The following is a 19,258-nucleotide window of genomic DNA, read 5'->3' as shown; positions in this document are numbered from 1 at the left end:
TTTTTAAGTTATAGGGATGGTAATCCCGGAAATATCGCGCATTTTGCTCACATTCTCAATTGAGGGAATGTTTTGTGTTTGGTGTGAGCCTCATTGTCTTGGTGCCGAGTACCAAAAGAACACCCAACACAGTTAAAATTTCCTTTTAGATACACAAGTAAAACGGTTGATGTCTGCCAATGCAGCATGTGAGTAGTTCTACCAAATATTTGCCTAATATCTGCACCCAGGAAAAAGTGAGTTAAAAATATTTCTCTCAACATATGTTTTGGTAACTATAACGAAATGTAGCCAAATGTAGCGTTGATAAGAACATATTTAGTTGAGGTAACTGAATTTTTTTCTCAGTGTATATATATAATACGCGAATGGATTTTTCGGTTCAGGTCTTCAGACCTTATTAAAAGTTGGGCATCAAGCGAAATGAGTCTGAAAATTATATGTTTCTTAACTGTTTAAGGAGAGTTGCCACGTGTTTGAAAATCAAATTCAAATTAATTCATCAGTTAAATGCAATATATATCACAATGCCAGACAAAAGGGATTTAAAAATATTTGAGTTAGAATATATTTTTAAAGAGGGTTACCACCTGTTTAAAGTCGAATTTGTTTAACTTATACACAAGTCAGTAAACTAAATACTACAATATGAGTGCCACACGTAAGAACAGCATTATTTGTGAAGAATAACAGAACTGCACGGTTACTTCGAAATTCAAAAATTAAACGTCAAATTTAAGCACTGCGCCTGTAGATGTGTAATAAGATTTGATTTTTTGAAGTAAGAATTTTTCTAGCGGTGCCGGATGATTTGAAATTTGATTAAATGAAATACCAACACCACGCAAGAGCTCCTTTCACTCAGAAACGGCTGGAGATGAAACATTTGGAATATTTTTTTTTTACTTTCTGAATAAGGGTGCCATCTGTTTTTAAATTTAAATTCAATATGAATCAAATATCCAATTGTCAAAATAAAAATGTCCCAAATAACTTCACTCATTCACAATGACGTAGTTTCCTTGATTTGTCACACTACTTAAGAGGTTGCATATTTGTTAACTAACCTGGCTCAACTCGGATAAATAGCATAGTTTGTGTGTCTGCTTGTATGTATACGATTATCCTGCCTAGTGCTCTTTTGTCAGTCGGTAGCAATAGAATGAGGCTATTGTATATGTATGTAAATGTATATGTATGTATGTATGTTAAAAAAGCGGATCTCCTTCCCAATGAATGAGCGACATATTGAACAAAGAGCAAGAGAGTTATGTCTATAAACCGGTTTTAAGTCGCAAAATACGCTTTGTCTGACTTGCTTCCGTACGGCTTTTCATGATATTTAAGAAACACAAAATTCTTGCTCTACGCACAAAATTATAAATAAAATTGAGAATAATTTTAAGCAAAAGTAAACAAACTGCAACAGCCATAAATTGTCAGTGGAATGCAGCAGCACATATACACATACATACATGTGAACGTCAATGCTACTATGGCCTAAAATTTATAGAAAATAAAATAAATTTATTGAATTTATAATAAGTGGCATACTAAATTCTATTTGTGACGTTTACGCTTGTTTCAATTTAAATATTTACTTTGGCTTACTTTTCGAAATAGTTTATGAAAATCTAGCAAGCTGGCAGATATGCTGACAGGCGGGGATTCTAAATCGAAACAGAAAGTTGGATATTTCCGATTTACTTTATTGATAAGTAATTTTTAAGCAAAAAACAAAACTGACTTCAATTCTCATATAAAAATTTAAAAGTACCGTTAATTACCTAATGATCCAAAGATCGCATCTGAACCAAATTAAAATGGTAGGTACCACCTTTTCTTAAAAAAAAAAAAGAATTATAGAAATTGATTGAAGGGGGAAAATTTATGCGGTAACATAAATAAATAAAAAAAAATAAAAATTCCGATGAATTTATAAGCTTCTCCTTTTTTTGAAGTCGGTTAAAAATAAATTCAAATAGCTAACTCCCTTCACACGCGTAACACTTGAAACGCCATACTTGATCTTTTCATAGGTCTGTGTATCAAAGGGGATTTTGTGGCTCGCAGGGATGATTGAGGTTTCAATTCACATCGCTTATTCCCGATTCTTAAGCAAAGCTTAACATTTTACATACCTAAGTACAGGTTTCCGATAAGAAACATTTGAATTCTTTAAGTTTCTTTCAAATTTCAAATACATTCGGGTCGGCTTTTACATTTCTCGTCATATCTTCGGTATTCTCAGTCGGAGCTTAAAGTATAATATATCGATGGTTCTTATCGAAGAGACCTTTTTTTACCAAAGTTCATTGACCTCACGCACCCGTACTTGTACTTACCCACGACCCCTTGGTCCGTCAAAACAAAATTTTTGTTTCCAAATTGCCTTGCAAAAATATTTTACTCAGGGGAGTACAGCGAACTGTTTTTTTTTGTTTGTAAGGTGGTACGGTCTAATGTACATACATATACCACCGTGTTATCGGCATCACTATCGATGTATTTTTCACACTATGAGTAGCTAAATCTGTTAATAAGAGTAACGCTACTTTACCGAAAGCAAAAGTTTTTCATATCAATAACTCTAATTGCCTTTCATCAATACAAACAAAACAATTACATATCTCGAAATAGTATACCCTTGCTACGTAGGTTAACATCCTCTACGACTCTACAAACACTTTCTCACCCATCGATTTACCTTCGTGTAACAGTAATTCTTCGCGTGTAAATCTTTTGTTTTCTTCGAGAGATTTCGCAAAGTGGCGCCAGTGCAGGCGCACAAATATTTCAAACTGGATACAACTTTCTTCTCGGCGCTCGTTGCATCCAAATCATCGTACGAATGATATGAACTGTTGCGGCGTGATTTGGATAGGGGCGTGGCACTGGATGAATTCGTGGGCGATTTGAAGAAGAGATCAAATGTGGGCGCCGATTTGTGATGATGGAAACGATGGAATTGAAATGTCTGAGTTTGCGTTTGTGATTGCGTTGGCGATTTCGCAGCGTCCTTCTTGCTGCCAGCAGACTGAAGTGCGAGCGGTGAGGATGACGTTGGCGGTAGTGGGGATTTTGAGGTACGTGGTGATGGCGGCGGCTTTGGTGATTTAGGTGATTGTTGCTGATGATGTGTGGTGGTGTCATTGGAATTTCGCCGCGATTGCTTTTGTTGCTGCTGCTGATCGTTTTGTTGTTGCGGCTCAGCCAGTAACTGCTGTTGTGGTTTAAGCACTTGCTGCAGCTGTTGCTGTAACTGTTGTTGCAATTGTTGCTGTAATATTTTTTGTTGCTGTAACAGCTGATATTGTTGTTGCTCCTGAAGCTGTTGCTGTTGCTGTTGCTGCGGTTTGATGTGTTGCAATAAACTTTTCGGTTTTGGTGGCAGCGGTGGCGGCACACCATAATCCAGTGAAGGCATTAAGTTACTGCTATCGCTTTGTTGCTCTTTTTGTTGTACTTGCTGTGAATTTGGTGGGGTTTTCGGCTTATTATGGATATGATAGTGATGATATTGATGCTTATGCTGATGTGGAGGTTTATGTTGCTGATGTCTATGTGGCGGCTGTCGAAGCGCGTGATTGATTTGATTATGTTCGTGGTGTTGCTGTTGATAGTTCGGTAAGTCGACGAGTAGCAGATGATGTTGCAACTGATAATCACTGCTATGGCACTTTGTCAGCTTGAGTGGCTTGGGTGGCTTGGGAGGTGGTGGTGAGGTGAGTGTGCGTCGGGGTAGGCGCTGACTGCTGTTGCTACTTCTGCTAAAGTCAATGCTGCTGTTGTCGCTAGCTGTCACTTCTTCCTCTTCTTCTTCTTCTTCTTTTGTTCGAGCTGTAGTTGCTGTAACTGTATTCACTGCTGACGTGTTGCCACTTTCGATTATGAAGCTCTACAGACATGAAAAGTGAACAATGAAATTCGAAATTGAACACGTTCACGCATGGATCGAAATGGAAAAACAAAAAATGGCAAAAAGATGGAAAAAACTGAAACTGATTGCAATTGTTAGGGAAAAGTTTATATTTAAAATTCCTTGTCCGACGGGAAATAATCGTAATCTTTTCTAAGGAATCTGATTTCCAAGATTAAAGGCCGCAAAGCAAGTTTCGAAGTAGTATCTGAACGATTTCCGGTATATTTGAGTGCCCTTTTTGTGAATTTCTATTTTTTCGTTCGAAAAAATTTGTAGATAACATATACCGAATTTCCACTAGGCATTGAAATGACAAAAAATTTGAGGCAATGAAAAAATACCATGATCATTTTTTTTAACGTAATGACACGAAAATTTTTTTATACTCGACTTTGTTATTAAAATCTTTGTCGTTTAATGAATGGAGGAAATCCGGCATTACTCATTTCTTAATTACCATGCAACGAGCACACGTTCATAGACATTTTTCCTCGAAGGATCCAGAAAGCCTAACTATTAACAATGAAGCATTTCAAATTTCAAACAATCCACACTAATCAAATGAAATCGGCACACAAAAGCCCCAGCCAATTAAATTAAATTTTTTTTTCAATCTGTCGAACAATTGCTTTGGGCGAATCGCACGCAAGTTCAATGTTCATAGAAGCGCTTAATAGATGTCTTTCAGCTGCAAATACAATTATCAATTATCGGCATAGGCAATTAACAATTGAGGCAGCCAGGGCTGCTATTGGCAAATGCGCTAACTCTTGCGTACTTGGTTGCGTATACGCCCCTGACCTTGACCACGCATTTCGGGTTATAAATGACATTTGCGTAGCCGCTATGAAGAGCAAAACAACAGAATATGGATAAAAAAAGTTCATATAAGTAAATACAAAGTGTAAGTTTTCACAATCGAAATTTGCGTTCGACGAACCCTCACAGCGCTCAAGTGGTAGCCAGCGGGTAGCCTGCCCTCGACATCAAACGCAGATTGTTGTCGCCGAAAATCAGATTAAAAAAAAACAAACAAGCTATGCATTGTTTATAGTCTTCATTAGTTTTCTTTTATTCTGGTACTTCTCATAAAATGTAAGCAATTAGGTTTCAACGAAAGTCTTAAGCTTAGCTACACAGATGTGTGATGTACGTCATTGTCTCGTCCGCGTCGAGATGAGCTGAGATTACATAGCTGAAGATATGCTTAAGCTCGTAAATACATGCATACAGCTGTATGTATGTACATATCTTTGCAAGCTGTGCTTGTCATACGCAATATTTTTTTTGACTGCTACTGTGGCCATTAACAACTTTGCTTTCGCATTCACAAATTCACTTAACTCTGGCCACTGGATGTATGAAGCAGCAGCCGAATTGATGTCTCAAGTGGCACCAATTCCCTCTTACAAGCCATCAAATTATCTACCAAAGTTTATAGTGCACGCACATACCTACCCACGTACACGTATTTGTGTATGGACTTACGTATGTAAGAATGTATGTAAATTTGGTCAAGTATTAGTAACCCACTTTCTATGTAAAGGCAGCTTACTTGGGGATTTTGGTTAAATAAATTGGCAATTAAAATTTAGATTTATTCTAGGCTTTTAATTTATGGCTAAACGCTTTAAAAAGATCACAGATTTTCGGCATGCTTTCAAAGGAAACTAGCTTTTTATATCATCTATCCGAAGTAAATCTGATAGAATTTTTATCCAATTTACGCAATCTTGACACATTGAAGTTTGGCATCCGGTTTTTGAGTAAAACGAAATCAGGAAAAGGAAAATTATATTGCAGACATAAATAAATAAACTTCAAGTGGGCCCGAAGCAATGAAGCAGCGAAGTGTAGTGAGAGAAGAAAATTGGCGTTTGTCTCCATAGATGCCTTCGACAGGCAAATTATCTAATTAGAGGTTACGAACGGGAAAAGTTCAGATTTTCCATTTTTTACCACCCGAATAGATTTAGATTGTTCTACCCCTCCATCAACTCTCTTATGGATAACATCAAACACTCCTTAGAACCCCAAAACTTCCTTCGGTCTTTTTTATGATAAATTCCAGTCTTACTGAAATTATGCTAGGCAAAAATCTTACCTACCCTGGTGAGAGGCTAAATTTTGACACTAAAATTCTAGGTATTATATCTAGCTAGATTATACTTTTCCTCGACTCTGCTTTTATAATAGGGGTATTCTCTGAGTCTTGCAAAGCCCTTGCACGGTGCACGGATTGCACGGTTTGCAAAGCTGTCCCATACGAAACCCGGTTTTTACCGTGCAATCCGTGCAATCTGTGCACCATGCAAGGGCTTTGCAAGTCTCAGAGAATACCCCTAATAAGTTTTCGACTAGAACCCCGAGCGAGACGAGAGAATGTTAAAGCATAAAAAGCATGACTCTAGTTCCATTTCAATCTTCAGTGATGACTCTAAATGAATAATAAAATCGGCTGAAACATCCATTTGGAATAACTACATATATACATGCTTCTGCGGCTCGTCTCCTGGCGGTACTGTGGTGTCTTCCAAGCTGAATTAATAAATACAAAAAAAAACTGATCTCTGCTCCAGGAGCTCTCTTGTAATAAAGTACAAGATCGCCGTCTATTCTTTCAATCAGGCTTCCATTTAACTCTTCGAAGACAGCAATGGATGAAGAATGGTTGTAAACTATTTATCTACGCGATGCCCAGAGAATTTAGTCTCGGTCTCCGGACAGGGAAATATTCCGAGAAACAGCATTAGATACGTATGAGTTGGCAAGTAAGAAAGTTCTCCAACCAAAAACAGAATTTTTCGCTAATGTCGACGCAGTTTCTTGCAAATATTTATCTCTCTAAATTTTTCCCAAATAAGTTACATTTTGAACATTCCTTCATGCACATTCATCCATTACTACAGCCAGTGACGGATTTGCCCTAAGGCCCAATAGGGTGGCCGATATGGCAAAAAATACCCTGATGGCAACCAGATATGCACGATCAAAAGTAAATTCGTGTAAATTCAATATAGGTGTAAGAAAAGGCCAAAGCATAACAAATGGTTTTTTCCACAGACTTATGGCCCTATTCATAAAAAATAAAGACCGTTTAAAAAGTTTTATAAAATGTCGTTTTCATACGTTTTTCAATTTATAATCCTTTTTCCAAACCTACTATATTTTTTATAAATATAGCTAATAGAATACAATTTTTCAGAGGAATGTCTCCATCTTCGTACTCAGTGCAGTATAAATAATGAGAATGAGAAGAGTGACAATGGCTACGATCTGAAGATCTTAAAACCATTTACCCAAACAAAGTAAAAATTTGTAAAGTGGGCCACCATTTTTTCGAAGGTCGAGCTTTTTTTTGGAATTATCTGTTCACAACGATAAAAGAAAAGTACGAGTTTCACAATTTTTCTAAATTCGAATTATTTCGGAAATTTACCATAGATATTTACCTCAAACCCAAAAACCGGATCGAGGGGTACCCTCCCGTTGTCTTCGAAAAGGCATTTGAGCGCATCGGAATACATGCTATTATCGATCAACTTAAGGAATGGAAATTGGGCCCAAAATTAATTAGATACACTATTTCCTTCTTAACGAATAGAAAATTCAGACCGAGTTGCAACTCTCACGTTTCAAATACTATGCCTCTGATCAATAGAATTCCACAGGGATCCCCATTGTCAGTAACACCATTTTTAATCGCAATCGAAACACTAAACTATAAGACATCCATCCTTCAGTCGCTGCATCTACGCGGATGATCTCTATGTCATAGTTAACACCAAAGACAAAAACACAATCCAAAATTTAGATTCGCTATTTTGTGAGATTGCCGACTGGTGTGACATCACCGGCGCTAAACTTTCTGTAGCAAAAACAAAAGCACTCCAATATGTAGGAACGCAGCCTTCCGCCTATTTATATAAACTCCTACAGAATCGAATATGTTACTAAACTTTAAGTACTAGGTGTAGTATTTAACAACAAATATAATTTTACGTCCCACATTAACTATTTGAAAGAGGCATTAAACAAAAGGCTAAATTAATCAAATGTATTAGTAGCTATCACAGCAACGCGCATCCCAAATGTTACCATAAATATAATCGAAGCAATACCTATTCCCAAGATTGAATATGGATAAGCAATATACGGGCACTCCCCAAAATCAAGCTTGAGGAAAATTGATACCATCTACAACAACAATAACAACAACAATAATACTAATGCCTTCGGAAACACAACTACTGCAATATAATAACAACTATTTACCCCATACGCGCAGAAAAAAAAAAACGAACAAATTGATATTGATACTAGAAAGAGTCAATCAGTGTATTCTGGAACTCAAAATGGACCACAAACCAAGTAAAGTACTTAAATCATATCGACCACTCTGGCTTCGATCTAATGCACCTTCCGAAAGACTCCACAACCAACATCGCTTACCAAACCCTCATTTATAATATCACAAACATAGAAGTCGATAAAAAAGTAAATTCATATGTAGTACCCAAATATGGGAGCTGAGAAAGGGGTGGCTGGTATTTCAAGGTCTAGGGCTGCAAATCCGCCACTGACTACATTGTTATCATAACGTTTGATCAAATAAAACGCTGGTGGTAAGTTCGTGCAAATAAGAAATTTCCCACCGGCTACTTTGGGTGCCCCACCATGCAGCTACTCTTTTAAATTCCAAAACTGTTTAAAATGTTTTTTTTTTGAGAGTTACTTCACCTTTTTTAGTAATATCCGCATAGGGCCTGTTTTCCCAGTCAGCTGTTTTTAACTATTGGTTAACTAATGGATGTACATTAAGTTAACTGCAGTCAGCCATTAGTAAAACTAATACTGTGAAATGAAAAATGGTGGTTTAATATTAGCATAGTAGTTAACTAATGACTGTGAAAATGGCCCATAGTAGTACTTCGTAACAATTCTGTGATATTGACTAGCCCTTGAACTCTGTAGCGAGCAGTACAAAAGCTTTTTATGAAATCATGCAATATTTACATACAAAAAGCGTATATGTAGCTTGTGAACTATGCTAATGCTTTTGAGATATTAAAAATGTTTGTTGTTGCTTGTATTTTATTACTTTATAACTTTCAAGTAGACATAGTCAAATGCAGCTTTGATAACTCGACAGCAGTCTAATTGCGTTTAGATTTTGCAATTACACTGTACAACAAAATTTAAAATTTCAAAAATTCCCCTGGGTTTCTCAACGGTCTCTAAAGCTGTTCGGTCTGCTGAATCTGCATCTGGAGACAGAATTTTCGAGTAGGCGTAGGTTTTCTGTAGAGTACGTGGTTTATGCAGAGACCGAAATTTGTATTCTTTTAAAAATCATTGAACAAGTGTAACTACAGGTTTTTGGGGTCAAGGAATCATAACTTCAAATTTGACTTTGAAATTCAGAGTGTTGACGTACATATGTATCTATGGTAGATGCTTTTTCTAAAGTAGATATGCTTTTGTAGAAGGGGCGAGGCACATCTTATAGTTGTAAAATTTTTAATCAGCCATAACTTCGGAATCATAGGTCACATGAATTTGAAATTTGGTATCACGGTGAATAAACCACGTACTCTACAGAAAACCTATGGTGACCCGAAAATTCTGACTTGAGATTCGGATTCAGCGAACCCAAAAGCTTTAGAAACCGTTGAGAGACCCAGGAGGATTTTTTCCCTGTTGTACAGTGTTATTAATGAGTGCGCTGTCATAAAACTTAGCAATACTTTATTGCAATATGAGCAGTGAGAGGGAAATAAGAGACTAAATTATTTTAATTTAGCATTTGATGATAATAACACTCGATTGCTTAATTGGATTGAGAAATTTGAAACGAGTTTTTTGACTTCTGTGCCTTTGTAAACTAAACTTTTGAGACTTTTAAAACATACGAAAATGGAAGTACGAATACATACATACATATGTATGTACATACTTATGAGGCATTTAAATTTTAATTTGTACGTTTGTACGAATACCCACATTCCCCTATGGAGATATTGCAATGAACAGAGTGTTTCCTCGATTTTCAAGGAAATCATTGAATTTATATGGCAGGGCACTTGAAAGTAGAAATTCTCCTCAATTCTCATGCGTGGAGGTCAGCATTAAACATTTAATGCCATTTATGATGAAGCCTTTTCCTGCTTGTTTAGGAAAATATTTTCATACACTAAATTTTATTTCCTTTTTTGTTTATTTTTTCTACTCGCCTCCTCTCGTATTCACCAGATCTGTATGATCAAAGCGCTGCCATTATGGGGCATTGCCTTCAAATCGTCAATATTTCAATTATCTACTGCATTTCACAGCCTTTTGCGTGAGTATGTGTGTGTGTGTGTGTGTGGCACAGAGAATGCGTGTTGTTTTCCGCACTGCCATTTTTTGTTTATTTGTGCGCACAGTCACCTATCGGCGCCGCATAAACACTTCCTAATGACCCGACTGTCAAATGAGGTGTGCAAGCTCCGCACGTCTTGGCAGTCAATTGGCACACTCACTCACCATTGACTATAGTAAGGGGAAAACAAGTGTATGCGGATGGAGCATGTTTGGTTATGAAGATGGGCATACTGGTACATACATATGTATTTATGTACACATATAGTATGCTTCTGTGCATATACATATGCTTTTTTGGTCATTTAGCCTTACATGCGAGTAAGTCGACAACTTCTTGTTGAAGTGAGAAAAATATTTAGTTGTAAACATATTTACATATGTATGTACATATTTTGCCATAGCAGGTGCACAAAGCTGATGCCAGATGCACACAATCATCGGCATACATACAAATGTGCATACAAATGTCTAGTAAATGGCTTGAATGCAGATGCTATGCGCTGATAGTTTAACGAAAAGTTGTTTAGTGTTCGTAGAAACAAAATGGGAAGCAAATTCATGCGTTAACTTTTCGCAGTTTCTGTTTACTGGCAGAATTTAGAAATGGTCATGATACAAATATTTAAGGTAGTTTCACTTATTCTTCTTCTTATTCGCTATTGCTCCCATTTGACGTAAACTGTGCTTGTGACATTTGCTTTTAAATTGAAGCTACCATATTCTTTGAAGAAATTAAAAAGTTCGTGTTTACTTAAAGAAAAAATATATATGTATTTCAAGAATTATTTGAAAAAATATATTTTGAGCACCATTTGATACTTTTTAACACTTCCATTGTTTATATTTCCACTAAATAGGGTCCAAATTAAAGCAATATCCTTTCTTAAAAAGCCAGATATAATAATAGTATTTCATGTAACACTGCAGATAATGCCAAATTTTTTTTGCAGTAAGGTAACTTAAGGTATTTAATTCAAAACACTTTTATTAATAGCTACTACTACTAATATATTGAAATAAGTAAGTTTACCTTGCGGGTTCTTATTTTTTAATGCATAAAGAAAAAAAAATTCTTAAAAAAATATTAAAATTTCCAAAACAATAGGTAATTTGTTGAGGTGGCAGTGCTAATTGCGGTATTTACGAAAAGTATAAACGTCATAAGCACAGTTTATGTAAAAAAAAAAAATTCGAAGTAATCTACGTTATTTTTTGTATCATAGAAATGGTTAAATTTTATTTTGGTAAGAGTATGATTTCTTAGAAACTTCCTATTATAGCTGTACGATGTTCAATATTTAGATATCTTTAAAAACTTCATTCAAGAGGAAAATCTCATTCAAAATAATGAGCAAATTTAGTCTTAAAAATGTTCCTAAATATACTAAAAATGTTGCAGAACCAGTAAACAAAATATATATATTTAATTTTCGTTAGAATCGTTTTACGGGAGTAAGTTGAGTTTAAAACTTCCAAAGCTTTCTCAAAATTTTGAATCTTAATTTTTACAATTCAGATATAATAAAGTCCAGCGAGTTATTATAGCTCTCAGAATTTGGGCCTCTGGAAATCATATATTTTCTTTTGGATTTTTTTGTGTTTAATTCTAGGAATTTGGATTTTTTGACAATTTTCTAAACGCAACTTTTAATTGTAGATATTATTTTTTATAATTTCGGGTTAGATACATACTAAAAAAATTTTCCATACAAAGATCGAGTTCCAACATTTTAAAAATTCTTAAAAAATTGCTGAAAATTTGGCAAAATTTTTGTAAATTTCAGACAAAGTTTGGAACTTATATTTAAAAGATTCATAAATATTATAGAATGAGTTATAGTTTTATGAAAAATTAACGAACAACCTTTCTTTTAATAAAAACTTTATGAACATTATAAAAACTTCTTCTAGTAGGTGTATGTAATGGCGTCTTCTTTTCTGCCGAAAAATTTCGCTTTCTCATGGCCTTCTGCGCACAAATACTACTCAACCGACAGTGAAAAGGCAAAATTTTCGGTAAAAAAGAAAACGCCATAAATTTGTAAAATACTTTCTTTTTATTTCTTCCTATTTGCGACTTTTTTATTTTCCTGAAAAGTGTGCTCAACCCATAAATTTCACTCGGAAATCAATTATTTACCCAGCTGAGTGCGAGTGAGTAAAGTTTTCACGCATAAATAATTAAAGTGCGTTCACTCTCTACTAAAACTGCTCGAAATTTTGTATTCGTCATGAAGCGCTAGAGCCTTTCCGATCTGCTGATAACCTTTCATTTCGCATTGGCTTAAGCACAGCTGAAGTTTACGTGAAAGAAGCTTATCTCATTTACTAATTCCGCCAGCATTCATTCAAGCTTTCGAAAATTCACCAAAACACGTTTCAGATTAAAAACAAATTAGAAATTGCTCGAAAAAAAGTAACTAACAAGGCGAGAGCATTGCGAATTTGTCATCAATTACCAGCACCACAGGAAGTGGTAATGATGTAATCAAAAGCAACATTTTCCACTGTTTCATAACTTTTAATGTATTTATGTAATATGTATACTTTTTAGTATATCGTAAACGCATACACATGGATTTCGCTGGACCTTACAAGCATTAAACAGCTGTTGCCGCTGTACGTACTCGCTCGTAGCTCCATTGGGACCAAAATTCCAAATAAGCAATTTGCTGTATGGAGCACTTACGAATGTACTTACATATGAACACATATACACAAAAACGTACTATAAATGTATGTATGTATGGATGTATGCTTGTACTCGTAATAAAAGTAAATGTTATGCGGGTGTACATAACGCCCATTAAGCGAGCAGCTAATTGCCTTTAACACAGAAGTACAGAAGTTGTTGCGATGTCGAAACCACCCAGCTGTCACAGTTGAGGCGAAAAGCGGGTGTAAGAAAAACCTAAACAAAGGAGTTTCTTTTATTTTTAGCATGCTAAGCGATGACTCAAAACCTTGAACGTGTTTACATATTAAATTAGCTGATTAACTTAATTTATGGAAAACTTTGAAGTAAATGCTGAATAGGGAATTGCTTTGGATTTAAATGGACGGCAAAACTACTACACATAAGCTTGAACTTAATGAGCTTGGTCGAGAAGACGCTTTTCTTTTGAGGAAAAAGTTTAAGTTTAATAGAGAAGGGCTCAGATTCTGGACGGAATCATACTTATAATATGTGTCAACTAGAGTTTATTGTGCCATCGCAAAAAACCTACAGTCCGTCTTTTCATAGAGCCGCATTGTACCGACCAACCGTTGCTCTCAACAAATATTGCTAATAGGCTAACTGCTTGGAAAACTACCTATGTGTGTATGTAGATAAATATAATTAGTCTGATTGGGCAAAAATTAGGGTCTAGAACCTCTGAATCTAAACAGCTGTGGTGAGGCCTACGTTCTTCTATGGGATAGTAATTTGGTGGCTCTCAGTAAGATGGTTAACACTAAGAAAGCGAATAGAGTCCAATGATTTCCTTCTCAACTAATATCAGGGGCAATGAAGACGACACGCAACCAACCCAGTTTTTCAATACCAAATTCCTAATCCCACAAGGGAAGAATAGAAATCACATTTGCTCAGAAATAGGGCGGTTATAAAATGAGTGAGTCAAATGTTGCTGCATTTAAAAGTATTTGCTAAATGCCGTCGATCACTCAACGGGATGACCAAGACATTCGCACACATATCGGCCGAGCTTCTGGCCATAGCGATGGAAACTAGAAAACTGACGAGGTTGCTCGTTAAAGTGAAACTCTACCTTTTACAGGCATTAAATCGCCAGAACACTTTGGGCATCTCTGAATGATCGTCGCAACAAGTATCTACTTAATAAACTCGTATCTAATCTACATGATCTGAGTTAAGTACAAGTTAAAAAGCACTCTATATTTTTACTAAACTCCAAGTGATTTTGGGCTGAACAAGCATGACTTAAAATACCTGCGAGTACCTTAAGGTACTGCCGTCGAACCTAACCCTAAGATTTGCCTCTGATAAGAGTATCTAATCTGCAGCTGCTTCGAATGGAAATCAACTCTGGTCCCTGTTTCCATCTTCAATGCATCGGAAGCAAGCCTATATTCTCCTCTTGATAGAGACCCTGAAACTAAAAGCCAGGTCAACAATATTAGAATCTAATTAATTTCATGAAGCTATAATGTTATAAATTCACCTACGATATTTAAAAATTATTTCAGAAGCATAGGGAGAATTGCAAGATTCGGTTAAAAATTCGTCAAAAAGTTGTTTCTATGAAGATCGATAGGTTGGTACTTTGAAGTATATATATAGGTATGCATTTATTTTACAAAAAAAAAATGGTTTATTCAGATTTCGTAAAAACTAATTTAAGCTCTTTTGTAATTCATACCATTTTTACTGCACCAAGTCTTTACTAATCACACATTTCCCATTCAGAAAATTTAACTTCACAAAAGCTGTTATTAATCATAAAAACATTCAACGCTTCAAGTGCACAAGAGTGTATCGCAACAACAAATACGCTTCATAAACACAAACTGTGCTGGGATTAAACGATTGAGCAATAAAATAAAATAAAAACTTAGAAGATTAGCATAACAAATGAGACTGCAACTAAAAAGTTTACTTTCCAGAAGTACTAAACTGACTTTGGTGACACTAAAATTGACTATGATGGGTACAGTGTTTATGAAAACTTTTAAACTGTTCAATCGTTTATCACACATATGGATGTACATATGTATGTGGAATTTTCAGAACTTTTCTGGTTTTTATTTTCTTAAACGTTTTCAGAGATATTTTACGCTTTGCTTGGCATCTAAGATACTAATAGCATTAAGTAGTGAGTAGTAGCACAGGAGTGAGCAGTTTCATTCCTTTTTTCTTTCAACCACAGTTGTAGAGTGCTGCTAATATCCTCACATAAACACATACTTAAGGGGCATTCTTGCAGTCTAGTATAGCCCTTGCACGGTGCACGGATTGTACGGTTTGCAAAGCTGTCCCACACGAAAACTGATTTTTACAGTGCAATTCGTACAATCTTTTCGCGGTGCAAGGGCTTTGCAAGACCCAGAGAATACCCCTTTAGTAAACTCTTGTTGCTGTCAATGCGTCAGAACCACTGCACATTTAGCAACATCAGCAACATCTCGTTTTATGTTGTCGTCTCTGTTGCTGTTGCTGTTCACCTTACTAGTACATTTACACATGACAACGTTTATTTGCTACGTTTAGCCCTAGTAAACGCGCAACAAACACTCTATTCCAAAATTATAAGCGCACCATATATTGAAAAATTTACAATTATTTTAATTCAGTTATTGTTTTTTATAAAAATATAGTTTATTCTTTTTTTCTGCAATATTAAAAAAAAATACATTCTTAAAAATTCACGCTTTTAATTAGATCGCTTAGAAAGATTTTGATAAAGCAGTTTTGGGTAAAATTTAATGGGTTAAGAATTTGCATACTCAAAATATTTATAAAAAATCGAATTAAAAACCTTGAAAATGTGATTAAGATTTTTAAAATAAATAACAAATAAACAAACATTCATAAAGATTGTCAATATGTGAGTCGCTTATAAATTTGACACGGGGTGTATGTGTGCACATTCTTATACGAAATGCGACGATAAAAGTCTGCTGCAAATATGTCAGTACATGAGTCGCTTTTAGGGGGAGCAAATGTTTGAATATATCTGTGACTTATCAGTGCTAGGGCAAGTAAATAAATGTAGGGTAATACATATATACATACATATGTACATACATATATGCTACATATGTCTTTAAGGTGTGTTTTGTAGACTTAAACTGCAGATGCGAACACATACATACATACGAATGTACATAGTCTTGTGTTTGCACAAATTTATATGAGAAATATGCCTAACTGGATATACATATACACACACACATACACACATACATATATGATTATTTATGCACTTACTCATATGCATATTAAAATTTAAATGCAAATCTCTATATGTAATTCCATGCGCCCTATTGTTGTCATTCGACGCTGTCAGACCGCTTGAAGTACGCCACAATGTCAGTCATTGTCGCAGCTTGCGCCGCGCCAGTATGAATCACAAAGTTCCAAAAAAAAAAGTATACTACATAAATACGGAGGGCCGTTCAAACTTGTAGCAATCATTTGTACGTGCATGAGTTGTCGTTTCGTATATTTGCACAATTTATTCTTACGAGCGTGTGCTTTGCTAGATACTCGTATAAAGCGGGGGTTGCAATTGGCAGCCGCTCATGCACTGCACTTATTACATTTTATGTCAAAGTCCATACCGAATTTGACACATTTTATTTATGTGCATTTATACATACATATGTATACAATGGCGGATTTGAATATTTGTCATCCCTAGGCAATTCAGAATTTGCCGCCCTTTTTCCGATAAGAAAAACATTTTGAACAATTAGCAGTAAATAGTAATAGTCGTATTAGTGTTAATTACTATACTTTTATTACAATTTAAGATGAAAAAGCGGTATTTGCCTTGAGTAAAGGTTTTCAACTTTTCAAGAAAGCCATCATCATTAACAAATTTCGAGAAGCTATAATCTCAAAAATACTGAATTAGTATTTTTAAATATTATTATTTAAATAATATCAAAAATACCTAATTGTGTTGTCCTATTTTCTGATTGCATAATTGAATATCAAATTTATGTCTTAAAATGTACAAACACAAATTCTACTTCCAGTGCAGCTAACTTGAAAAAAAAAAACAAAAATAATTTTTTTTCAACTCAAATTTTGCCGCCCCTGAATTTTGCCGCCCTAGGACCCTGCCTATGTTGCCTTTACGGTAAATCCGCCACTGTATGTATATATGAATATACATGTTATCGCAGATGTAGGCCCCATGGAAAGTTTTCGTATGGACACAGAATAAAAGCAGTCCCTGATCAACTTTATTGTAACCGTAGAGATTTTAGTATAACTCCTAGAAACCTCGAATATTATTAATTAATAATGCTCACATTATTAATCAATAGTGCATATCCGGTTAAGCTAAGAACTTCCATTATTTCCTCTCCTACCGTCACCTATCAGTTAATTTTTTATTTTGTAAGTATATATTTGTATGTAAATAATTATACTTCATTATTGGCATTATAACAGCCTAAGCGATTCTGGTCGAGTCTATGTTAATTGATGCCAACTGACTTATATTTACAAACCGAGGCGAAACTTGTATTTTGTACAAACAAAGAAATACGAAAATCGTTCAAAAAGCTTATGAGGAGAAGAATTACGACCATTGCAATCAAATTTCCTATAGGGTCACATTCCTTTGCATGTGATTGTCGTCATATTTTTACTTTTCCCATATAAACAATTGCAATCAATCAAAAAATGCATCAAAAACAAAAACAAATGCAATACAAAGAAAACACAAAAACCACAAACAAGAAATTCTTACAAACTTAATTAAAGGAATTTTAATACATAATTTTTATAGTCGTTACACACGCACGTCATACCATTTGTCGTTTGATGTGTGCAATTCGTTTTATTTCCTACTTTGCTGCCAAGCTGCCAACTGCCGTTGAGTACTCAATCAAATTATTGAGCTTAATTCGCTAAAAAGTGCAAAACTTGTGGGCGACTGCTGACTGCTGCTTCACTAGTATTGCTTCTTCACCTCAGCTTATGCGCTTACAAAAGGTCAACGCGTAAATGGAAACTCGGCGCACATTCACCTTTCTTAATATCGTCGACTACTACTCGTATTACGGCGCTTGGTTATAAATATTCAAATAATTCGATACAAATTCGATGAGGCACTCGGCGGCACAAGTTGACTGCGGTGGTTGAAGGTGTATTGGAGGCGGTGGAAATTCTTTCTTCTTTTTTTTGTTTGGGTGGAGGAAAATCGATCGAAAATCGTCGTTGCAATCAAAACAATGAAGCGAAATCAAACGTGTTTACATATATGTACTGCACTGAGTGGTATGTATGTATTTGTGTTAGTGAAAAGGCACAGAATTATTGGCGGCTAGTTGGGCCTTTATGACGCAAACTGCTGCGACGTCTGCAATTATTCTACAACTTCGTTCTCTACTCCACAACACTCAACTCTACTTTGTTTCCGCTTCCGTTTTCTGTTGTCTGCTGCCGCTATGCTGTGCAAAGGACCTTAACTCCTATGCAATGCAGAGCACATACGCGGACGCACCAATACAAGCATACAAAAAAGAGGTCGTTGCACTATTTTATAGCTATTCGCAGACGTTGCGCACCGTTATATTGCCGTGGAGTAATAAATATGGCTGAATTGCCTCGGCAAGCCCTTTTAGTCCTTTTCACTGCAGTTAGTAATTAAATGGGCGTCCCATGGGATAATCAACGGCACTGCACTGTATACTTCACTTAACACGCCTTAATAACTTCCGTTTTGTGCGCTAGACTACCGCGTGTTTACTTGAAGTCACGATTGAAAACGCGCTGCCTGCGTGCCGTCTGGACGCCCCGCTGTCGCTTATTAAGTCGGCGACGTCTACGAAAATTATACGCTGAGATTCATTTAATTCAATTCAAATTTAAATCGCAAATTCAAATGTGTTGACGACGCGATTTGTTGTTGCTTTGGCTTATTTCGTGTTGATAATTGTTCTCGTCGTGCATATAGCATAATCAAGCCGCTTGTGACGCTACCGAAATGTCGAGCTGTTCATGTGTGTTTCCAACGTAATAAACACTACTTCACACAACAACAAAAAACATTTAGTATATGCGCAAGTATGTAGATACATAAATTCTATAAATTTGTTAAAATTCGTATTTGTATGTACTTTGCACGATTTGTTTTATCGTGAGCTTTTCGTCGTCACGCGCGTGATTCTTCAATTGGCCCGTCGAAGCGCACTCGCTTTAAACACAATCAAACAAAAAAAAAAAACCATTGAAAAAATATATTCTTTTATATTTTTGCATAAGAAAACGCTTAA

At 35.6% G+C, this 19,258-nt stretch overlaps 1 protein-coding gene across 1 annotated transcript; it reads right to left on the bottom strand.

Annotated features, from left to right (window-relative positions):
* Positions 1-2,332: 2,332 nt before the first annotated feature.
* LOC118739270 (putative mediator of RNA polymerase II transcription subunit 26) lies at positions 2,333-19,252 on the bottom strand. Its single transcript, XM_036470505.1, has 2 exons — positions 17,792-19,252; positions 2,333-3,898 (listed from the first exon to the last, which is right to left on the bottom strand). Exons 1-2 carry the CDS (start codon positions 17,792-17,794, stop codon positions 2,678-2,680), a joined length of 1,224 nt encoding a protein of 407 aa, XP_036326398.1. The 5' UTR covers positions 17,795-19,252; the 3' UTR covers positions 2,333-2,677.
* Positions 19,253-19,258: the final 6 nt, after the last annotated feature.

Source organism: Rhagoletis pomonella, unplaced genomic scaffold (genome assembly GCF_013731165.1).
Source record: "Rhagoletis pomonella isolate Grant_MI unplaced genomic scaffold, Rhpom_1.0 Rhpom_scaffold_00005, whole genome shotgun sequence".
Taxonomy (NCBI): domain Eukaryota; kingdom Metazoa; phylum Arthropoda; class Insecta; order Diptera; family Tephritidae; genus Rhagoletis; species Rhagoletis pomonella.
This window is presented reverse-complemented; position numbering and strand designations above follow the sequence as displayed.